We start from the raw sequence: 19,060 nt of genomic DNA on the forward strand, positions 1-19,060 counted from the left end.
CAACTCACAACATGCTTGAGCTGTAATTCACTTCATTGTGTACAATGGCACCACTGTATTATTGATCGGATAATTGTTTTTATATATTGTTGTTTTCATATGTATATAGTTTTTTACTTCAGGGTTCTATTTGTTTAGTATTAGAAAACAAATGTTATGTGTTGCAAAGGGGAAGGTATATATTGTGGGACCTTTAGTTCTATTGCAAGGAAGTAGAATGTTATGAGGTCAGTATGGAATTTCGGAGGCTGGGAGGCAGTTGGAGCTGTGAGGCGTTTGACAGCAGCTGTGATGGGTGGATGGGATCTCCCTAATGAGCAATAAACTCTTAGTATAATTCAACAACTGTGGTGTGATTACTGAGAGGGCACCTTTGCCATACCACCCTTTTAAATGACGTGGAAAAAACTGTTAATCTGAACATTTACAGGCCATTCAAGCATCTAAGGCACATTCCAGAGAGCTCTGCATTTTATGAGTTTGTGTGCAATTACAGCCTTTCCAGCATAATCAAATTTCTTACCTGCTGCTGCAGAGAAAGATCAGGTTGTGAATGGCTGGGAGAGTGGAGTTATCGTTCTGCCCGGTCACAAGGTGCCTGTCCAATACAACATGCATAGCATCTGGTTCGCTTGCTGAACAAAGAAGCAAGAGCAGTCAATTACAAAATGTTATACAGCATGGCAATACTTGTACCTACAGTGTTTGTTTTTTCAGCTGACTCCCAAATTACACTTTTCATTCTGAAACATTCTTGCATTTTTCGCCACATGATCCAAAAGTACAAATAAGCATTTTTGTCTGGGAGGCACAAATGCAAATGCCATAGACAAGTTGTCTTTATCTCCTATTCTTATTTTTACATTAATTGTCATTGGTTTACTACTTGTACACAAAACTCAGTCAAGACAGAAACGTCAAACACTTGAACTTCTCCCTCATTATTTGAGACCCACTGTTATACAGGAATGCCGTAGATTTATGACCTTGAAAAGTTGCAACCCTATCTCTTCATTCCAAAATATTCACTAAAAAGTAAATATTCCCTAAAAAGAGCAACAGTCAAACAGTGATTCCAAAATGAATAGCTTATATTGGTGCGATAAATTTACACAAATGAAGTAAGACGCTCAAACTGAAGGCACTGTGAAAACTCAATGAAGCATTGATATATCCATTTTTAAACATTTTCCTTGAGGTTCACAACTTTTAAATTGAAGATAATGGCTTCATCAAATACGTGGACCTATCTGAAATCTCCCATTGCATTTATACAATGATAGATCATAAAGACAACAAAGAAAAAGTGCTTTGAGTATCGGCTTGCTTATGCTAGCACTCATGGGCTCTTAGGCTAAGAGCTCAAATGAAGGCACTGCAGAAAAGGATGAAAGGAACGAGTAGTTGGGGAAATTGAATCTGGAACAGATGTTTAGAACGGAACGCTGGGAAAGAATATTGTACACTAATACTAAGCAGGCACACAGGCCTGTATAAAATGCTAGCACACCACAAATAAAAATAATCTCCAAATGTTGAAAGTAGAAGCAGCCGAGAAATAGGTTTAAAGAGAAGAAAAGAAATGCACCAATGAATGTTGAGGTCAGGCCAAGCAACATTAGACAGGGAAATCAGTTATGCATTATAAACTGATTAAAAAATAAGGATCTGCACATTCACAATTACTGAAGGGTTTAGTGTAGTATTTCAGTTGGATTAGACGGACCAGTTAATTTTCCTTTTCCTGACTATTGAATGCTGCCTACTGATTGTCTGACAGCAAGACTAACAGCATGCAGAAGGAAATGTATTGTCTGATTGGACTGAGACAGAAGTCAAATGTTCTAATGTTTATCCACTACAGGCATACACAACTGACAAGAACTGTTCCTTCCCTCAAATGTCCATCCTATGATAGTTAAGATCTGTAATGCTCACCTGCCTTCCAAGTACTTGTTAAGTTTGCAGTACAGAGTTGTACTGTAAATAAGAAGCAAGCTGAAAAGTTGTAAAAAAAAAAAAAAAACACCTTTCCTCAGACATTACAATCAAGATTTAGGCATCACACAGCAGAATACAACTCACCACTGAAGGTGGCACCAGAATCTTTTACAAAGTCCTCCACAATAACAGGTAGGCTGGCAAAATCTGGCCTTCGCACAAGTTCATAAACTGATGGCTGTGTAGAGGAGAGATGGACAAGTAAAGTATGTTTTTTTTGTTGCAAGCCCAAATGGTCAAAGATACAAAGGACACGAGATAATGTTTTCTCAACAGGTGTTCTATATTGCACAATATACAGCAGTCAATATTGCAAAGACATACAGGTCACTTTCAGTTTCTCTCAAGTTACATTACTTGGTGTCAGCTACCACAAGTCCTTACAAGGGATGTTGGAGAGTTTCACCTGGAATAGTTTGTTGTTTTTAAGGGGGCCCAAACATGGTTTCAATTTTCCAAATACATTGAATATTAGAGACAAACATTTTACAACCAGTTTAGACGATCAGCTGAACAAATATTCCGTATCCATGAGAACATGGGAGTGCTGCTACATCAAGGCTGCTTTCATAACTATGTGCTGGGGATTCCTCAGCTCATGCCATCACGTAAGCAACCCTGTGTCTCATACCCTAACATGGCATTCCTCACGTTCTGTATCACTAGAACTGTGGACATCCTATGAATCATATGTTTCAATTAGTTCTCCGGAAGGAGAGGAGCCTTATTTAGTAAACCTCTCTCAACTCCACCTTTTCTGAAAGAATTACATGTGTGAACTGAAAGTGAACAAGTTCCTGTGAAATCTGCGAGAAGACATCTTAGGCGGAAATAGGTATGACACAGTTCAATGAAAGGGGAGGGGGCAATCTATTAATCACCTTTTTCCCCAAACAAGGCTTCCCCTTGTTGCAGTGGCTAATGTATCATCATACACACAATGAACTTGGAGGTGCCCAAGGTGGGTAAAGTTCATCCCATCTAAATGAGAATAACTTTATCAGTGTGGGTGCAGAAAATGTGCCACGTCTGTTTGTTGATAGAAAACTTACCATAGTAGAAGAAGTGGCACAAACATTTGGTTTCAATGTTGGGTACATTTTCAGATCAGCACGGTTGGATTGCATGTAGTCTTTGCTGATAAAAACTAAAATACACTGTGTAGCCACTTCGAGGACATCTGGTTTTAAAGCCTCAATATACTTTTCCTGTTGTATGCCGTTTAAAAAATGATTGGGAAATCATTTCCCATTTGGTATTGAACAAATACTCAACTTAGCATTACTGTTATTTACCTATTTTGCAACCTTCTAAAGATCTTTCCCAGCTTTTCTAATTGTACCGTACTACTGAGACAGATTTTATTAAGTTGTAATAGTCACACTCACGCCCTGCACAAATAATGCTATGAAAATAAAATAATTACTCAATTTAACAGCTGCTTGTCCATGTGACTTATGAATGCAATGAGAAGCATTAAACACATACCCAGTCCTCATGACATCCCACTGTTGATCTCTTCTTCTTCTAAAAAGAATAAATCCAACATGGTCTGCTTCACATTGCTCATCCAGTTTCTAATACAATTTATTACCCACCATCCCGTCCTAGGAATGTTTAACTTGTTTACAGATCTTCCACGTGGCACAGTAATGAACACTTTACTAAACTCTAATTTAAAACACAGCGATCAGCCTGTCTTGGTACATTTCCATGGTTATTTAGTCAGCTTCATGTTGTAGTCTCCCTCATATAATGACTCATTGCTAGTGGGATCTCCTACCCCAGTCAGGCTGTATCCTTGGAATAGCCAGGACCTGTTCTCATCTGTTGCACAGCACAGGGCTGCAACTCCATGTCCAATGGCACACATGGGCTCTGAGAAGAGAAGGTGATCACAAAAGAACTGTAAAATCATTTATACACACCATGAAAAAAAACTAGATATGCGCTTTTCTCTGTCTGTCATTCTGCTTACACTTATGGTGGCTAATTATCTTGTGCATTTAGATAGAGATACATAAGAAGAGGGGGCGCATCATAGCACTTTCTTGTTTCCTTTTGCCTGTTTGGAAGGAGGAGAAGAAACAGACGGAGGTGAGAGGGTTTCTGAAACAGGGACGTGGCTGTCCGCAAGGGTTACTGAAACAGGGACTAGGTGAATGGGCAGGGGTATGAAACAGGGACATTGGGTCTGAGATAGGAGGCTGAAACCGGGATGGGGAGTCTGGGAGGAATTGAAACAGGGCCGGGTGATTAAAACCGGGATGGGGTGGGTGGGAGGTGGGTCTGAAACAGGGACTTGGGTAGAAAACAGGGACATCGGTCTGAAACAAGGATGGAGCGGGTGGGATTGGGTCTGAAACAGGGTTTGGGGGTTTGAAACAGAGATGGGGGCATTTAAAACACAGTTGGGGCAGGTGGGGGGAGGGGCTCATACAGGGATGGGACGGGTGGTGGGGTAACTGAAATAAGGATGGAGCCGGCGAGGGTCTAGGTGAAACAGACGGGGCAGGTGAGGAGCTAGCTGAACCAAAGGTGAGGCAGGAGGGGATCTAGAGGTGGGGGGGGAGCTGAAAATGGCAAGTTGGTGGAGGGGCAGCTGAAACGGGCAGGAGGTTAGATGTAACAGGGGCTTAGCTAAAATAAGGGTGAGGTGGTAGCTGAAACAAGGATGCGTGTGAGTGAAGGAAAAGAAACAGAGAAGTGTGTGAGTGGAGGGAGAACAAACAGAGATAAAGGTGGGTAGAGGTAGAAGAAACAGGAACTAGGGCAAATAGGAGGAGAAAAAACAGTTACAAGGGTGGGTGGGAGGGGGTAGAAACCAGGATGGTGGTATGAGGGGGATTGAAACAGGAATGGGTGATTGAAACAGGGACGGGCGGAAGAGAGGGGGGCTAAAACAGGGACAGGATGGGAGGGTGCTGAAACAGGGACAGGGTGGAAGGTTGCTGAAACAGGGACAGGATGGGAGGGTGCTGAAACAGGGACAGGATGGTGGGAGGTTGCTGAAACAGGGACAGGGTGGGTGGGAGGTTGCTGAAACAGGGACAGGGTGGGTGGGAGGGAGCTGAAACAGGGACAGGGTGGGTGGGAGGGGGCTCAAACAGTGCAGGTAGGAGTGGGCCGAAACAGGGATAGGAAGGGAGGGGGGGTCTGAAACAGGGACATGGCAGGGACAGGGCGGAGGGAGGGAGCTCAAACAGTGACAGGGTAAGTAGGAGTTGGGGCTGAAACAGGGGCAGGTGGGCTGTAACAGGGACATGGTTGAAACTGGGACAAGGCGGGTGGGAGAGATGAAACAGACATGAGTTAAAACATTTACAGGGTGGATGTGAGGGGGGCTGAAACGGCTGAAAGTAGCAACATGGGCGGGTGGGAGAAAAAAGAAGCAACATGGACGGGTCTGGTGTCAATTAAAAGAAGAGATATGGATGGGGGGTGGGAGGGAAAAGAAGCAAAATGAACAAGGGTGAGTGGGAGGGATAAAGAAGCAACCTGGATGAGGGTGGGTGGGAGGGTTAAAGAAGGAGCAACAGGGATGAGGGTGGGTGGGCGGGATAATGAAGCAACAGGGATGAGGGCTGGTGGGCGGGATAAAGAAGCAACAGGGATGAGGGCGGGTGGGCGGGATAAAGAAGCAACAGGGATGAGGGCGGGTGGGCGGGATAAAGAAGCAACAGGGATGATGGCGGGTGGGAGGGATAAAGAAGCAACAGGGATGAGGGTGGGTGGGAGGGATAAAGAAGCAACAGGGATGAGGGCCGGTTGGATGGTTTAAAGAAACAACAATGATGAGGGCGGGTGGGAGGGTTGAAAGAAGCAACAGGGATGAGGGCGGGTGGGAGTCATAAAGAAGCACCATGGATGAGGGCCAATTGGGACAGAAACGAACAACATGAGCCATGAGCGCTGGTTGGGCTGGAAGGAAAATAAATAACAATCAAAAGAAGCACATGCTGTGGTGTTTGAGAAGCCGATATGGGAGACGGCCTAAAAACACAATCGCTCATATGGAGAGACTGAACACAAAAAAAAGTAGCTCCAAAAACGGGAGCTGTGGAAGGACACAAGTACTTTGTCCATGCTCCAAGGGAGCGCCAAACACAAGAAGAGGAAATGATGCAGGTATGCAGTGATAAATGGGATTGAAGTAAAAGAGAGTGACAGTGAAGCTAGCCAACGGTAATCTATGGGTGGGCTGTAAGCCCACTGTATGTAAACGATATGTCTTGCAGAGACAGCACATGCACTGTCTAGGGGAGACCTAAAAAGTAACTACGTCCTTAAAGATATGAAACGTCTTCATTTCCTATTCAATTATGCAATAACAAAACCCCCTAATTATGTTATTTTTGATTAGATAAGTAAGCATGCGTTGCTAAAGAAGGTATTGTGTGTACTTTTCGAGTAGTACACTAATAGAAGCAACAAAGACTTGTAATACTTTGTACATGAGAAAGCAAAGAGAGGTTTAACAATATTTGCAGATTGCATTAGGAGTGATGTCATTGAGCCTCTTCTATCTCCTCCTTATAAACCAGATTGAAATGGACTACTTACTCTTCTCTGTAGCAAAGTGCTGCAGGATGCGTGCAAGGCTGCCGCTGTTTGCAAGATCTGACATGGCACCAGGGCAGTTGGGGATCAGCAAAGCATGGTACCGGGCACCTAGTAAAAAAGCAGAAAATGGTTCACAACCGGGACCCTCCCCACAGTGAGCGGATCTGAACTAGTGAACAGAGAGCTAAGAAGCATAATGCTGAAACTCTGTGTAAAATATTCAAACCATTTGTAACCTGTGTCTAATTGTCGCAGCATAGCCAAAATGCAAAAAGAACCAGCGACCAATGGCCACACATTAGAAGGACGTGCAACCACATTTAATAAACCATTTATATCAGATTTCCAGTTGTTCAATACATTTAAACATATTATATTATAGAAGCACTGCATGATTTCTCATAAATTATTATTTATCTTCTTGAAGAAGGGCCAATAATCCTACTTTATTATTGTTACAAACAGTTTGTATTCTACCTAGTCACTACAGCCCTACTGTAGCATATATGAGGAACTAACAAAGGCATCTTGAAAAGGGAAGGTTGTCAAGGATTATAATGCAGACAAGAGTGTAGCACAAACTAGGACTGAAATTAGTCACAGAAACAGACAAGCTATGTTTTTTTATTTTTTATTTCAAATAGGTAGTAGAATACAACATTACATTATTCTGTTTCTCAAGGCGAAAAACAAATTACAATGTAGCATTTCAACTGCAAAATATGGTGGGATTACTGAAGAACCAGTTCATGTTATTTTTTAGAGGTGCGTGGAAGGAGTACGGTAGGTTGTTCCTTATCCTGCTTTTAGGAAGGAGTGTGTGAAATTTGTGTAATTTTATTTTGTGTAATTAAACAAAACGTCTGGAAAATGACATTGAATTTCGTGTAATACAAACCCATCATTAAGCAATATATTCTAATGTAGAATGCGTCTTATTCATTTAGCACTATAATTTACTGTAAAATGCGTCCTTATGCCGATTTTTGATGTGGGAAAGACTTTTGTGTTAAAAAGCTCAAAAACAATTACTGTGAACAACAGCCATTCGCGTACTGGTTGTCTGCCTTGTTCCTATACTCTTGCGCTATATTTTTTACTGCAAATGGAGATGTACTTGCACAACTTGCATAAATTCTGCCATTTGGCATAACAATCAAAATTCCCAAAATTACACGAATTACGCCAGCAAAATTTACATTTTGATGGGCCTTTTTCTGGGGAGTGGCTGAGTCACATTTTGCTAGGGAATAATGTATTTTTAATTTGACTGAACAATGTGACATGGTGTTAATTAAAGACTCCCTGGCTCCTGCAGAGGATTCTGGCTCTGGGGTTGATGGAAACTGAGGTAATAAACAGGGAACATGGGCACAGCCTCTCGGAGAAGTCTGCAGGTACCCTGAAGAAAGGTGTCTAATTCCACGGACAAGATGAGCAGAGGCGGGATCTCCAGGAGCGGTTTGCTGTAAGCCTCAAACATAGGTACACAGATGCCGTAGATATGGGTCACAGACCATGAGGAGTCTGTGGTGGAGTCCCAGTGGCATAGACAGAAAGCTCCAGGAATCATTTGTCTGGCCATTTAGAAGGATGTAGGCTGAGAACACCTTTATTGTGCATTCTGTCAAACATACCTACCTTTATCTTAAAGAAAACATTTAAAAAATGAACGCAAATAAACAGCAAAAAAGTAGAACGACAATATTTTGCCATTAACATTTTATGGGGAAAATAGTTTTGATGGGGAAAATGCTGAATTGCCTTTTAATGCAAATTTAGCTGCTAAGAGGGTTTGAGGTATGGTAAAATTACAAAAATATGTAATGGGCAGATGAAAGGAGGAACCTTCACCTTTCGGGGAAGATTTTGAAAGTGCCATCAAGGCAGGGTGACCTCTGTTTAGAGTTTAGGAAATACAACTGTAATAAACCAGGGAATTAATCATGTAAAGTGGCAATTTAAACGCTTCACTCTTAACATATTAACTAGTGAAACAGGCACCATGCTCGTGGTCGGACTCCTCAATGCTCTTATTATTGTGGATGAGATTCCAGTGAAGCCACTCCTGCCTTTCTTGTACATTCCACACACATCTTTCCAACACAGAAGAAAGGCCGCCTGTCAAAGGCATTCGTGGTGTTACTGGGACATTTTGGTACAAAGAATACCAAAGACATCTATGTTGACAACAATGCACACTAATGGTTGCACCAAACATTAGCTCAAGCACCATGCATATCACCATCCTTCAAGTAATGTTCTAGGGCTTTCAAAGTTTAATACCACCTATACAATGATTACACGCGCACCCTCTGTTTTATTGAGTGGCAAAACTACTTTTTCCGATGCAATCAAGTAAATATTACATCATTTTTTCTGTCAATACATCTGCTAGTAGGTATGGAGAGGCAGACTGTCGTTGATTGAAACTTAGAGCAGTAGAGTGAATGGAGCAAGACTGTGCTTGTTGGACACAATACTTTACAGTCACCTGGGCTAACCACATTAAGAGTGACGTTGCAATTGTTGTTTTGGTAACTATCTGGACAAATGAACTCATGATGTAACAAAATAATTTGTCAATACCAGTGAAAATACATTAGCCAACAGTACATATTTTGGCTGCAGGTGTCGGAAAAAGGCTCCCATTTAAAACTCAGTTCTGCACAGTTAGAGCAAACAACATCTTATAAATACAGATTTATTGTACTATTTTGTAGCATGGATGGACACACTGCGCACTTTGGAAATAATCGCCATAAAAATTATGTATCTCTGCAAGAGCTTTCTCTGTTCCACAGCAGAGTAATGAAAGGGCCTCCACTAACCAGAGGTTCAGTTAGGCTGAACGTCTTTCTTTCCCAAATGTTGCCTTTTAAGGTGTTCATTGCCTCTTACCTTTTCACTTTAAGTGGGGTTTCCCCTTTATGTGGACCAATTGCTACACTGCTATGCTGGTAGTTCCCTCTAACCTTGAGGGGTACATCAGAATAGTGCACACTGTTGATACTCTACTCACCATCAATTGACTCCAACTTGGCCGGGCTGGCATATGGTTTCAACTGGAAGTCCTGGATCCAACGCGAGTTGCCCTCATTCACATCCACAAAGTCAATTGGCTTTCCCTAGTAAAGGATAATAAAAGAAACACGGATACATATGGATTTGCTTGAAGTCAAGTGTGTTCAGCTATCACCAAAGATATGCATGCTTAACCAATTCAAAGCAAGGCTTGCTGACGTACACAGGAGTAAATGATGCCCAGGGGCCAAGAGAACAGAATGCCTAGGATAATCAGAAGATAAGGAGAGGCAAAGTATGAATGGGTCACTGTAGGAAAACCATCTTTGCCTCATGTATCCCTAGTCAACTGATTTTTAGGGAACTAGATAGCTGGTGTTTTGGACTTATGGGCAGGTAGGAACCACTAAACAGTCCACAGACTATATCTCCCTTTTCCTGAACTATGGTAAGAGTTCTGACTAAATAACTAGCCTATTTGACTGTAGTGAAAACACACAGCATAGGTTGTGTAAAAGGCTTCTCTCTAGTAACATTGGAGAAAACACCACATATGGGCTGAAAAGAACCATGTTATACTGTTGGCCAGATTTCAGTGTTGAACTGCCGAGTGAAACAGATTTATCATTGAAGGACTAAGTAGTGCATTATGCAAGTCAGCTGTGAGGGTACCTTGTAAATGTAAACCTTACCTGTACGATGGTTGTAGGGACAAAAGTCCCAAGTATGGCTTGGTAAAGGACAGAGCCCAGCTGCTTGAATGAGATGTGTGCACAATGCTTTATAGGTATTTGTATAGCGTTTTCGTATGCCTGAGAGGCCCAAAACGTGTTCTAGGTGGTCAAGGAAGTAGGTACTCCAACTGTATGATTTACATTATGCTTTGTATTCTTGCCAAAACTGTGAATTGCTCTGATTTGTATTTGGTTCCTGGGTGCCCTTCGGAGTGCATGGTTAATAGTGAGTTTGTTGTAGTTAGACGTGTATAGGAAATGCTTGGTGAGGTGTGTGAGGTTTGGAGATGCAGTGTAGGCATGGTGTTGTTGAACACTGCTGCGCATAAGCATGTTAATGAGTAACATAGAGCACGATGGTGAGAGGACTGCAGTAAAAAGGAGAGTCGGAGATAGAATTGTGACTTGTATATACAGACTGGTGTAGGAGACTGTAGGTTTCTTTCTAAGCCTTCTAAACTCAAGCTGGTTGCTCACTATCATTATTGTTCTCAGCCGCATGTTCCAGGGTGTGCAGGTCTGTTGAGGAGAGTTGGATTGCATTCCTTGGATCACCCGGTAGTCAATGCAGAAAGCTTTGAATGAGATTGTTCTAGTAATACAGAGCTAATACAAGGCCATGAAGGCAAAGGGTTTGATTCTGCTGACAAACTACAACACTTGTCTTGCTGCTGCATTCTGCATCCTTTGGAATTTCCTGAGTAGGTGCCTTGTGAACCCAATATGAAGCCTACTGCAATAGTAGTGTCCTGATAACACAAGATCTCTAGAGGCAGGAACCCTGGAGAATGCCAAGTGAGGGAAGATCTTGTCTTTTCAGGAGTAGAGCTTCAGGTGATTATGTTACACCCAAGCAGCTATTGCCCTCAAACTTTGAGTAAGTTGTGACATGTTCAGGTCTGACTATTTTTCCAGATTTAGGAAGAAGACCAGTGCCAACGGTCTTCCAGAGTGGAAACAGGTAAACCTCAAAAAGCGTAAGATGTGTTTCATGAGTTCTAAGCTGGAGCTGTCAGAATAGTTGTTTCTTAGCTATAATTTTCACCTGGTGCTGCCAATTGCCTCTCTGCTATGATAAGGCAGTGAATGGGATCCAGTGGAAACCATGGCTGGGGGGATGAGTCAAGAACACCACAGGGATCTGCTGAAGTATAAGCTACCAACACCCTGGTGTATGGCTTACTGACCCCAAGATGACCAAGCACACCTGCTACTAGTGATGCCAGCTCCACTTTGAAAGACTGGCTTGGAGTTCAATGTGTTTCGTCCGGACCCACAAAGTGGCATGTGACGGGTGTGCAGGAGTGGTGGGAGTTCTCCCATGGATCCGGGTTTTGAACTCTGCCCAAGAAAGGCCTCACCACACAGCACAGGAGAACAGCGAAATATAACTGTAGCTTGTGGGAGTCAACTGAGTTGAGCCTGATGGACTGCTGCTCCTCATCCACTGGGGAGCGGCTCTGGAGATTTTTCCTGATCCATTCGTTATGGCTGATGCCAGTGGGAGAGAGAGATGATCAACAAGGCCTGAAGCGCACACCTGGAGCATGCATCTTCCCCTGCAATGGGCCAACAAGAGCGAGATGAGACAGCCTATAATTTAGAAATGGAGCTACAGCTGTTGTACAAATACTGAATCTGTGCTGCTAGCTTGAGTTAGTAATTCCTAGTGAAACTGTGCCATTGATAATTCACATTAGAGCCCAAATCCAGATATAATTCTGTACAACCATATCCTGTAGTAATGAGTGCTCCTTGAGGGGTTGTTCTGACGCGACCCAAGATTGCTAATCTCAGCAGGGACCCATGAGTTGATGTTTCATATTTACCCTCCAGCCACCTAACACCTGGGACTGTACAAATGAGTTATCAAGCCCAAAACTATGAGAGATGCAGCTATCAAAGAACGCTTACAATCCTCAAAATCCAATAGGAGAGTTGAGGCAGAATGGTCTGTTCTCCTGAGTGAAACCCCGACCAGAAATGACCAACATGAAAGAGGAATATACAGTTCCTCATGCAGGAATTCAAGAAAAAACTAGTAGCCATTAGAAAGAAATAATAAATGCTTAAAAGACCATGATCATTTCCTGGAGGAAACAGAAACCCATTAGGTGGAAACGAACATGGGTGAATAGGCTCATTCCCAAAACAATTTAGCAGAGTGAGCAATGCACATGGAAAGCAAATATCTGTCACTCTTAGAGAAGTTCGATAATGGAGAGAACAGGAATAGGCACAATAACAGTCACATTTGTGAGATTAAAAATGAAATCCCCAAAGCTGACCTTAAGTCATATGCCCAACAGTTATTCTGACACATCTTGCAGGCCCTCAAAAATAGTAGCATTATTCTAGATCTCAATCACAAGGTGTTCTCATCTTTTCAAATCAATAATATCTGCTGATCTAACACAATTCTATGGCATCATAACATCCCTTTATCAAGATGTATACGTGGTGACACCACTGGAACATGCAACTGATCACCACACCCGTATAGGTAGGGCTTTCCCTTCTTGCATGATGTTTTCCTTAAAGGTAAGGCACAGTCCACTCGACCTACGGAAGAGGTAAAACAATTCTTATTCCTGAAAGCCGATGATCAAGTCACCGAACCGTCCAAGCTAGCTCTCACAGGCAGGAAATATAGATCAAGCAGAGAACAGCAAGTGACCCATGTTAGAGAAGACAAGTAAAGGATACATTACAAGCTTTAGCTGATGAAGGCTTAATGAAGGCCGGTGTCCCGGTTCCTTATTTGACTAGGCTAACTGTATTTGCTTGCTTAGGCTACTGGAGGAGCATTAGACAACTTGAGTGATATAACGCCATTGGTTGCGACTTAAGCCTAGGTTATGTACGACTATGCTAGGATAGGGGCCCCAAAGATACTGAGGAGGTACCCTTTCATTTAGGTACGCAAAACTATTGTTTCAATTGTTTTGTTGCTTATATCTTTACCATGGGTTGAGTGCTTTTTCTTTTTTCAGTCTGTCAGTGGATAGCGTTTTTATGATCTGGCTCAACAGCGCAGCTGTCGCCAAATATGTGAGAACCACCAGGCTAGGTGCTTTGGCTCTGCTCACATGTTAAGAGCCAGGGGTACATATTTTATTTGAACGGAAGGTGTGTGCTTCCACACAAAAAAAGTGCTTGTTTCAACATAGCTGTGATCAATTTGTTTATTATCCAGCTACCTGAGCTTGAACTTTCAGGATCACACACATGATTTTGTAATGCTATTAAAGTGTCTAAGATAACTAGATAATTTAGTGTTTTTCTCAGGCAACAGAAATAAAGGAGTAAGGCAGTCATTATCTATGTGGCTAACAGCTATAGGCTTGATCGGTGTGTAGTGAAAGATTATGCCAGATGCCATATGTCTGGCCTGTTTATTATGAAAATGTATGACAAAGCAGTAGGCCTGGCTTACTTATTGTGAAAAGCATATAATAAAGCTAGTAGGCCCCCAACAGTGGATTAGTGTAACATTATGTTACAGTCCCTAGAAAAGCATTTGGTTACATGTACTCTCACATACTATGATTGTAGGCAAGGGTTACGGTGTTAGTCACCAAATCTGACAAAACCTGGGAGTAAAATTTCACTGTGAGGATTCTTGTTAGACCCTACTGAGATACTGTATATTGTGTGCCAACTGTGATTTTGTACATATTTGTAATTCTATTAATGTATGCTTGAAGGCTGCCAGCCTCTGAACACTTCTTGCCAGCTTCTGCACACTTCTTTAGGTATGGGATGTATGCATTTTCAAGCCATTAGTAAAAGGTAAAGGTGTTATCAGTTCAATGGGAAAGGTTAGGTCAGGTTCCTTACATGTGATCTGTTTAAATGAAAACTTGTGACAAAGCAAGTAGGCTTTACTTATTGTGAAAAGTATGCATTAAAGGTAAGCAGCTTTTAAGGGTGTTTTTTTTAACACACAGTGCTAAATAACGCATGTCTGAAGGCACTTTGTTACATGGAATCTCGCAGATTATTGTAGTAGTCAAGGATTTTGATGCTGGTGTCCTTACCTTATCAAACTACGGGGATAGATGATTTGCATTATGGTAACACGTATTAGGATCTATTAGTAGGGATTTTTTAATTGTTTTAACAACTGTATTTTGTACATATTTGTAATTTTATAATGGTATACCTGATGGTTGCCTTGTGGGGACCAAAACAATACGTCTGAGTTGCTTATGGTGACAAGCCAATGAATGATAAAGGTTTTAGGCTTGATTGTTTATAATCAAATGTTACGATAAAGGCAGAAAGCCTGACAAACTGATTGTGAAAAGCATATTTTAAAGTAATTAGTCATTAAAGGGTAGATTGTATTTACTCTGTATTAAAGCCTACAGATAGGTATTTTCTTACATGGAATCTCACAGATTACCATAGTAGGTAAGAATTTTGGTGCTGGTTATCCGCTCTGACAAACGAAATTGTGTACAGCCAGAATCCTTGTTAGACCCTCTTAAGAGTATTTTGCTTTGCCAACTGTAATTTTGTATACTATGTAATTTTATGCCTAATATGTGCCTTGTGGGAATGCTTATGCTCAGTACAGGAGGCCTCAGTTGGTTATGGTGATAAGTCATTGATAACTACTACAGTCCTTTGGGTCCACTCTGTTCTGCCATTAGGCTGCCTGTGTGTCATTTACACTTTGCTTCCGTCCATGACAGCGAACTGCTTAGTGGTTCAGGCTGCATTAGTCATTTTCTCGTTTTTCCTGTAAATGGTGGCATTTTGTTTACCACATGTTTATTTACCTAAAAATTAGTGTGTTTCAGTATAGTACTGGGTGCCTGGTCCTTTAGTTTTAAATTGTTTCCTTTTATACTTCCCCTTTCATTTCTTTACTTTTCTTCTTCATATTTCGTAAGAACATTCTACTGCTCACCAGGCAGTGCTAATGAGTTGCTTGTTTGCCGCTCATTTCATTTGCAGTGCACCACATTGCAAGTGGGTACTTTCTCTAAACCAGGAGATCACTGAATAATGCTGCTGTCCATGGTGTATTGTTGTTTTACCATTTCAAGATGGCCAACATGTTGGCTTATATGTGGCGGCCATGCTTAAACTTGAAAACAGTGATAGACTTTTTACAATACCTTTGCAAAACATACATCTGCCTCTACGTTTAGTTTTGTTATTGCAAACATGCCCACCGTGTTTAGAAGGCAGCATGTTTTCTTTTTGATTCTTGTATTCTTTTAATTTAGCTGCCATATGTTGTTGAGTTTCGTTGTGTCACAGGGTGAATGGAAGAATGAGTCAGTGGAGTGCAAAGATGAGTGACAAAGTGTATGTATGAAGATTTACTGTGGGTCTAAACCCTTCAGTGATGCAAAAGACATATTCATTCATAAGGTGGATCTGTCAGCATTGCCAATGCTTGTTTATTGTGGTTTTGGTTGGCAGTAAAATGTAATTTGTTTTAGAAAATTTCAAGAAAGTTTCGACTTGACACAAGACACACGCTACTATCATTTTGTTAAATTATTGCAAGTGCACCCCTGCCCCCAAACTCTTCTTCCATCATTTGGAAGCAAGATAGACCTTCCACTGAGACAGCACACTGAAATAAATTTTATAGAGTCACTGCCTCTGTTGCCATTTGATGGTATCTAAGCTTGTCCAGATTCATTGCTATTTTGACATTCACGGAGTGGCTACAAGAATATCTACAATGCTTTCAGGGGTTCAGGAGCAAAACAAGAATTCTTCAGTTTCACGCAATGTGCCATTAATGGGTTCCATATTTAGCCAAATTAATTGTAGGTATCCATAAGACTGTGAGGCAGCTTCTCTATTGCAATCAACTGCCAGAGTGAGAGAAACAATTGTGCTATACCTGAAGTTGTCTTTGACTTCCAGTTGAAAGCTATCAACATCAAGCTTGGTAAACTTTGGTCCTTCTGGTATGCCAAAGCAAACTGATGAGCCCCAGGATCTCTCTTCGAAACAGTAGAATGTATGCACATTTCCTTCATAGGTGCAGGAAGATGTTCACCCTAGAATTGCATCTCCAGCATTTGTCAGAAACTGGAGGAAAGATCCTATATAGACATTGCAGGGCTAGGTATGATTGGTCCATGATTGTATATGCTGATTGCCCATGTGCTTCAATATGTGCCTGGCATAATATCCCATAGTTTAGACCAGCCCTTCCCTGTTGAGATCAAGCCAGTGATAACCCCATCTGTCTTGGTACTCCAAGTGTGTACCTGCTGATTGTCTTAAAGAACTGTATTTATGTTTGATATTAAGCCTGAAGAGACATCCTATTATCAGTGCAAGTTTCATATTTAGCTAATTGTATGGTTGCAGTTTCTATGCTGGTGTGTTAAAGGCCCCAGCGGCACGGCTGTAAGTACTGCAGTCTATCAAGCTGGGTGACCTTGAAATTAGTTTTGCACTTTCAAAATGTCTTGATGTTGACCTGATGGAAGAGGTATGATAACTTTTTGCACTCCCCCTTTTCCAGTTTTTAAATGCGTCCCCTGATATTGATGCCAAGATGTGCAGGCTGTCGGGGGTCCACATGTTGCGTGATGAGAGCAATGTCAGCTCCAAGACCCCCAGCTTTTATTTCATGGTCTATGCCTTTTTTCCCCACAGTGCAACGTCCCCTAGTAATCTGGCCATTATAGGCCAATCCTTCAACAGTTGTATTTTCTCAGTTTCTTTAGCAGGCCATACTGCTACTTTCTGAAGGTGTGTTGCATGATGATATTTAAGCATGTCTGGGCGACCTAGGCCTCCCTGCCACCCAGGTCTCTGGGTGCCATTGAGACCATCTTGCTGAGCATTGCCCTACCACCTGTCCATACAAATCTACAGGCATGGTATGGAACAAATATAACAATTGAGGTAAGTTGTGTTTTTTCCAGGATATAAATGCAGCCAAGACAAGTACAGTACAGCATCTCAGGTCTTCTAAAATTTGTTTGTGCATTTGCAGCCAGTTGGTTGCATATCAGTGCTCTAATTTGTTTATGGGGTTAGCCCTATATACCTAATCTTTGCTATTGCCCCTTATAGCAGAAAACTCTGTCTAAGTAGGTCAACACTACTACCCTGTTGCACCGATATATTTAGGATTATGGATTTCTACTTGTTAACCCGAAAACCCTAGGACCCTCTAGAAGTGGTAAAATAGGCCCAACAATGTGGGTATGAAGAGCACCTGCTCTGCCAGCTTGATTAATATATCACCAGTAGAGAGACTTATTTTGTATGTTTTGCCTCTGAATCCCATCCCTTTTATGGGTGTTTGTATGTATATCCTATAGCAATATAGCTAATGATGCCACCACCATAGCAGATACCTGTGGGGAAAGTGGGCATCATTGCCACATTCCTCATGTTAGGGGAAAGCTGTCCGATGGGCTACCACTGATTACCTCTAGCACTCAGAGTCTTGTTGCTACCTAGTACCCAAACCAAGAACTTGGGCCTGAATCCTGTCTCTTCGAGGTCCGTCTCAAGATAAGGCCAACTCACGGTGTTGAACATCTATGTACCTGAGGCTCCCAAAAGCATTGGTATGTACTTTATTGTCACCATCTCCACTAGATGTTCCACCCTCCTTTTCTATATCTAATAAAACTGAGTAGGTTTTGTTCAATTAGAAAGTGAATTAGGGCATCCTATCTGTTAGTCAAGATGTTAGTGAAAAATGTAACCACTTGATGAAGAAGGGAGACAGGCCTGTATGATGCACGCACTTCTGGGTCTTTACCCAGTTTTTGGGGATTGGAACAATATTTGTTTCTTGTATTGACTGTGTCACCCCTGGTCCATCTGCATATATATTGTTAAGATTTACTATTTCATTATCTATTTACAGAAAAAAAAATGTAAAGGGAAATTAAATTGGCGGCGGCATGTGGGAAGCACTAGTTGGCAAGTGGGGGACTTGTATTCCTGTCACATAGGGAGGCTGGACATGACTTTGGGATAGCAACTGATTATAAAGTGATGTTGCATAATCAAACAAAACAATTTAAAGTTGTCAAAGGTTTTCATATGGAATTCCCTCTATAGGCATTAAGTGAACCCAAACCAGTGTCAATTCTGAACATTTCTACTTTGAATACCCAGATACTGAATTCCTCCATGAAAAGGCACTCAGTGCTGAAATGGTTACACACTAAGGCCATAGACATGTTAGAAGAAACTCATTTGAAAAAGGAAGATGCAATAGATTATGATCATATGGCTCCACTATCTACTAACAGCAAGGGAGTGGGAATACTATTTCAGAGAGAAATTTCCTTTTCTCTAGGTGCACAATATAAAGATGAAGATGGGCGGATCATAAGCCTTCAGATTGTCCTTAATCAGAGAAAAAATACATTGTTTTTGATTTACACTACTAATGATGGGAAGGAAGAGTTTTTATAATGCTCCATTTTTAACTGTGCCTGGCTTCATCAGAGAGGATCTCGTACTGGGAGGCATCTTCAGTATTTTGCTGAATCCCAACTTGGATCGTTTGAACTGTAGGCAACACTCACTGCCAACACCAATCCCTCTGCTTTGAGATTTAGAGGACTTAAATTTGGTTCATACATGACAGAACGGACAAGGCCTACACATATTATTCAAATATGCATACATTCTATAAAAGAACAGAACTCTTTTTGATCAATCATTCACTGGCTGTGACAGTTCTAGATACTATAACAGCACAGCAACCTATCAGGTTATGATCT

General features: G+C 41.6%; 1 protein-coding gene across 2 annotated transcripts in view; it reads right to left on the bottom strand.

Moving 5' to 3' along the window:
* Nucleotides 1–19,060, bottom strand: part of GATD1 (glutamine amidotransferase class 1 domain containing 1) — a 58,887-nt gene that overhangs the window by 7,962 nt on the left and 31,865 nt on the right. The window contains exons 3-7 of one of the 2 annotated variants that reach the window (XM_069223101.1): nucleotides 9,587–9,692; nucleotides 6,565–6,672; nucleotides 3,785–3,879; nucleotides 2,086–2,179; nucleotides 524–635 (exon numbers count right to left, since the gene is read on the bottom strand). In XM_069223101.1, the coding sequence (XP_069079202.1) occupies nucleotides 524–635; nucleotides 2,086–2,179; nucleotides 3,785–3,879; nucleotides 6,565–6,672; nucleotides 9,587–9,692 (515 nt within the window). Of the gene's footprint in view, nucleotides 1–519; nucleotides 636–2,085; nucleotides 2,180–3,784; nucleotides 3,880–6,564; nucleotides 6,673–9,586; nucleotides 9,693–19,060 lie in introns of those variants that run through there. The other variant, XM_069223102.1, reaches the window with a different exon arrangement.

The sequence above is a fragment of the Pleurodeles waltl genome, chromosome 3_1 (genome assembly GCF_031143425.1).
Source record: "Pleurodeles waltl isolate 20211129_DDA chromosome 3_1, aPleWal1.hap1.20221129, whole genome shotgun sequence".
NCBI classification, from domain to species: domain Eukaryota; kingdom Metazoa; phylum Chordata; class Amphibia; order Caudata; family Salamandridae; genus Pleurodeles; species Pleurodeles waltl.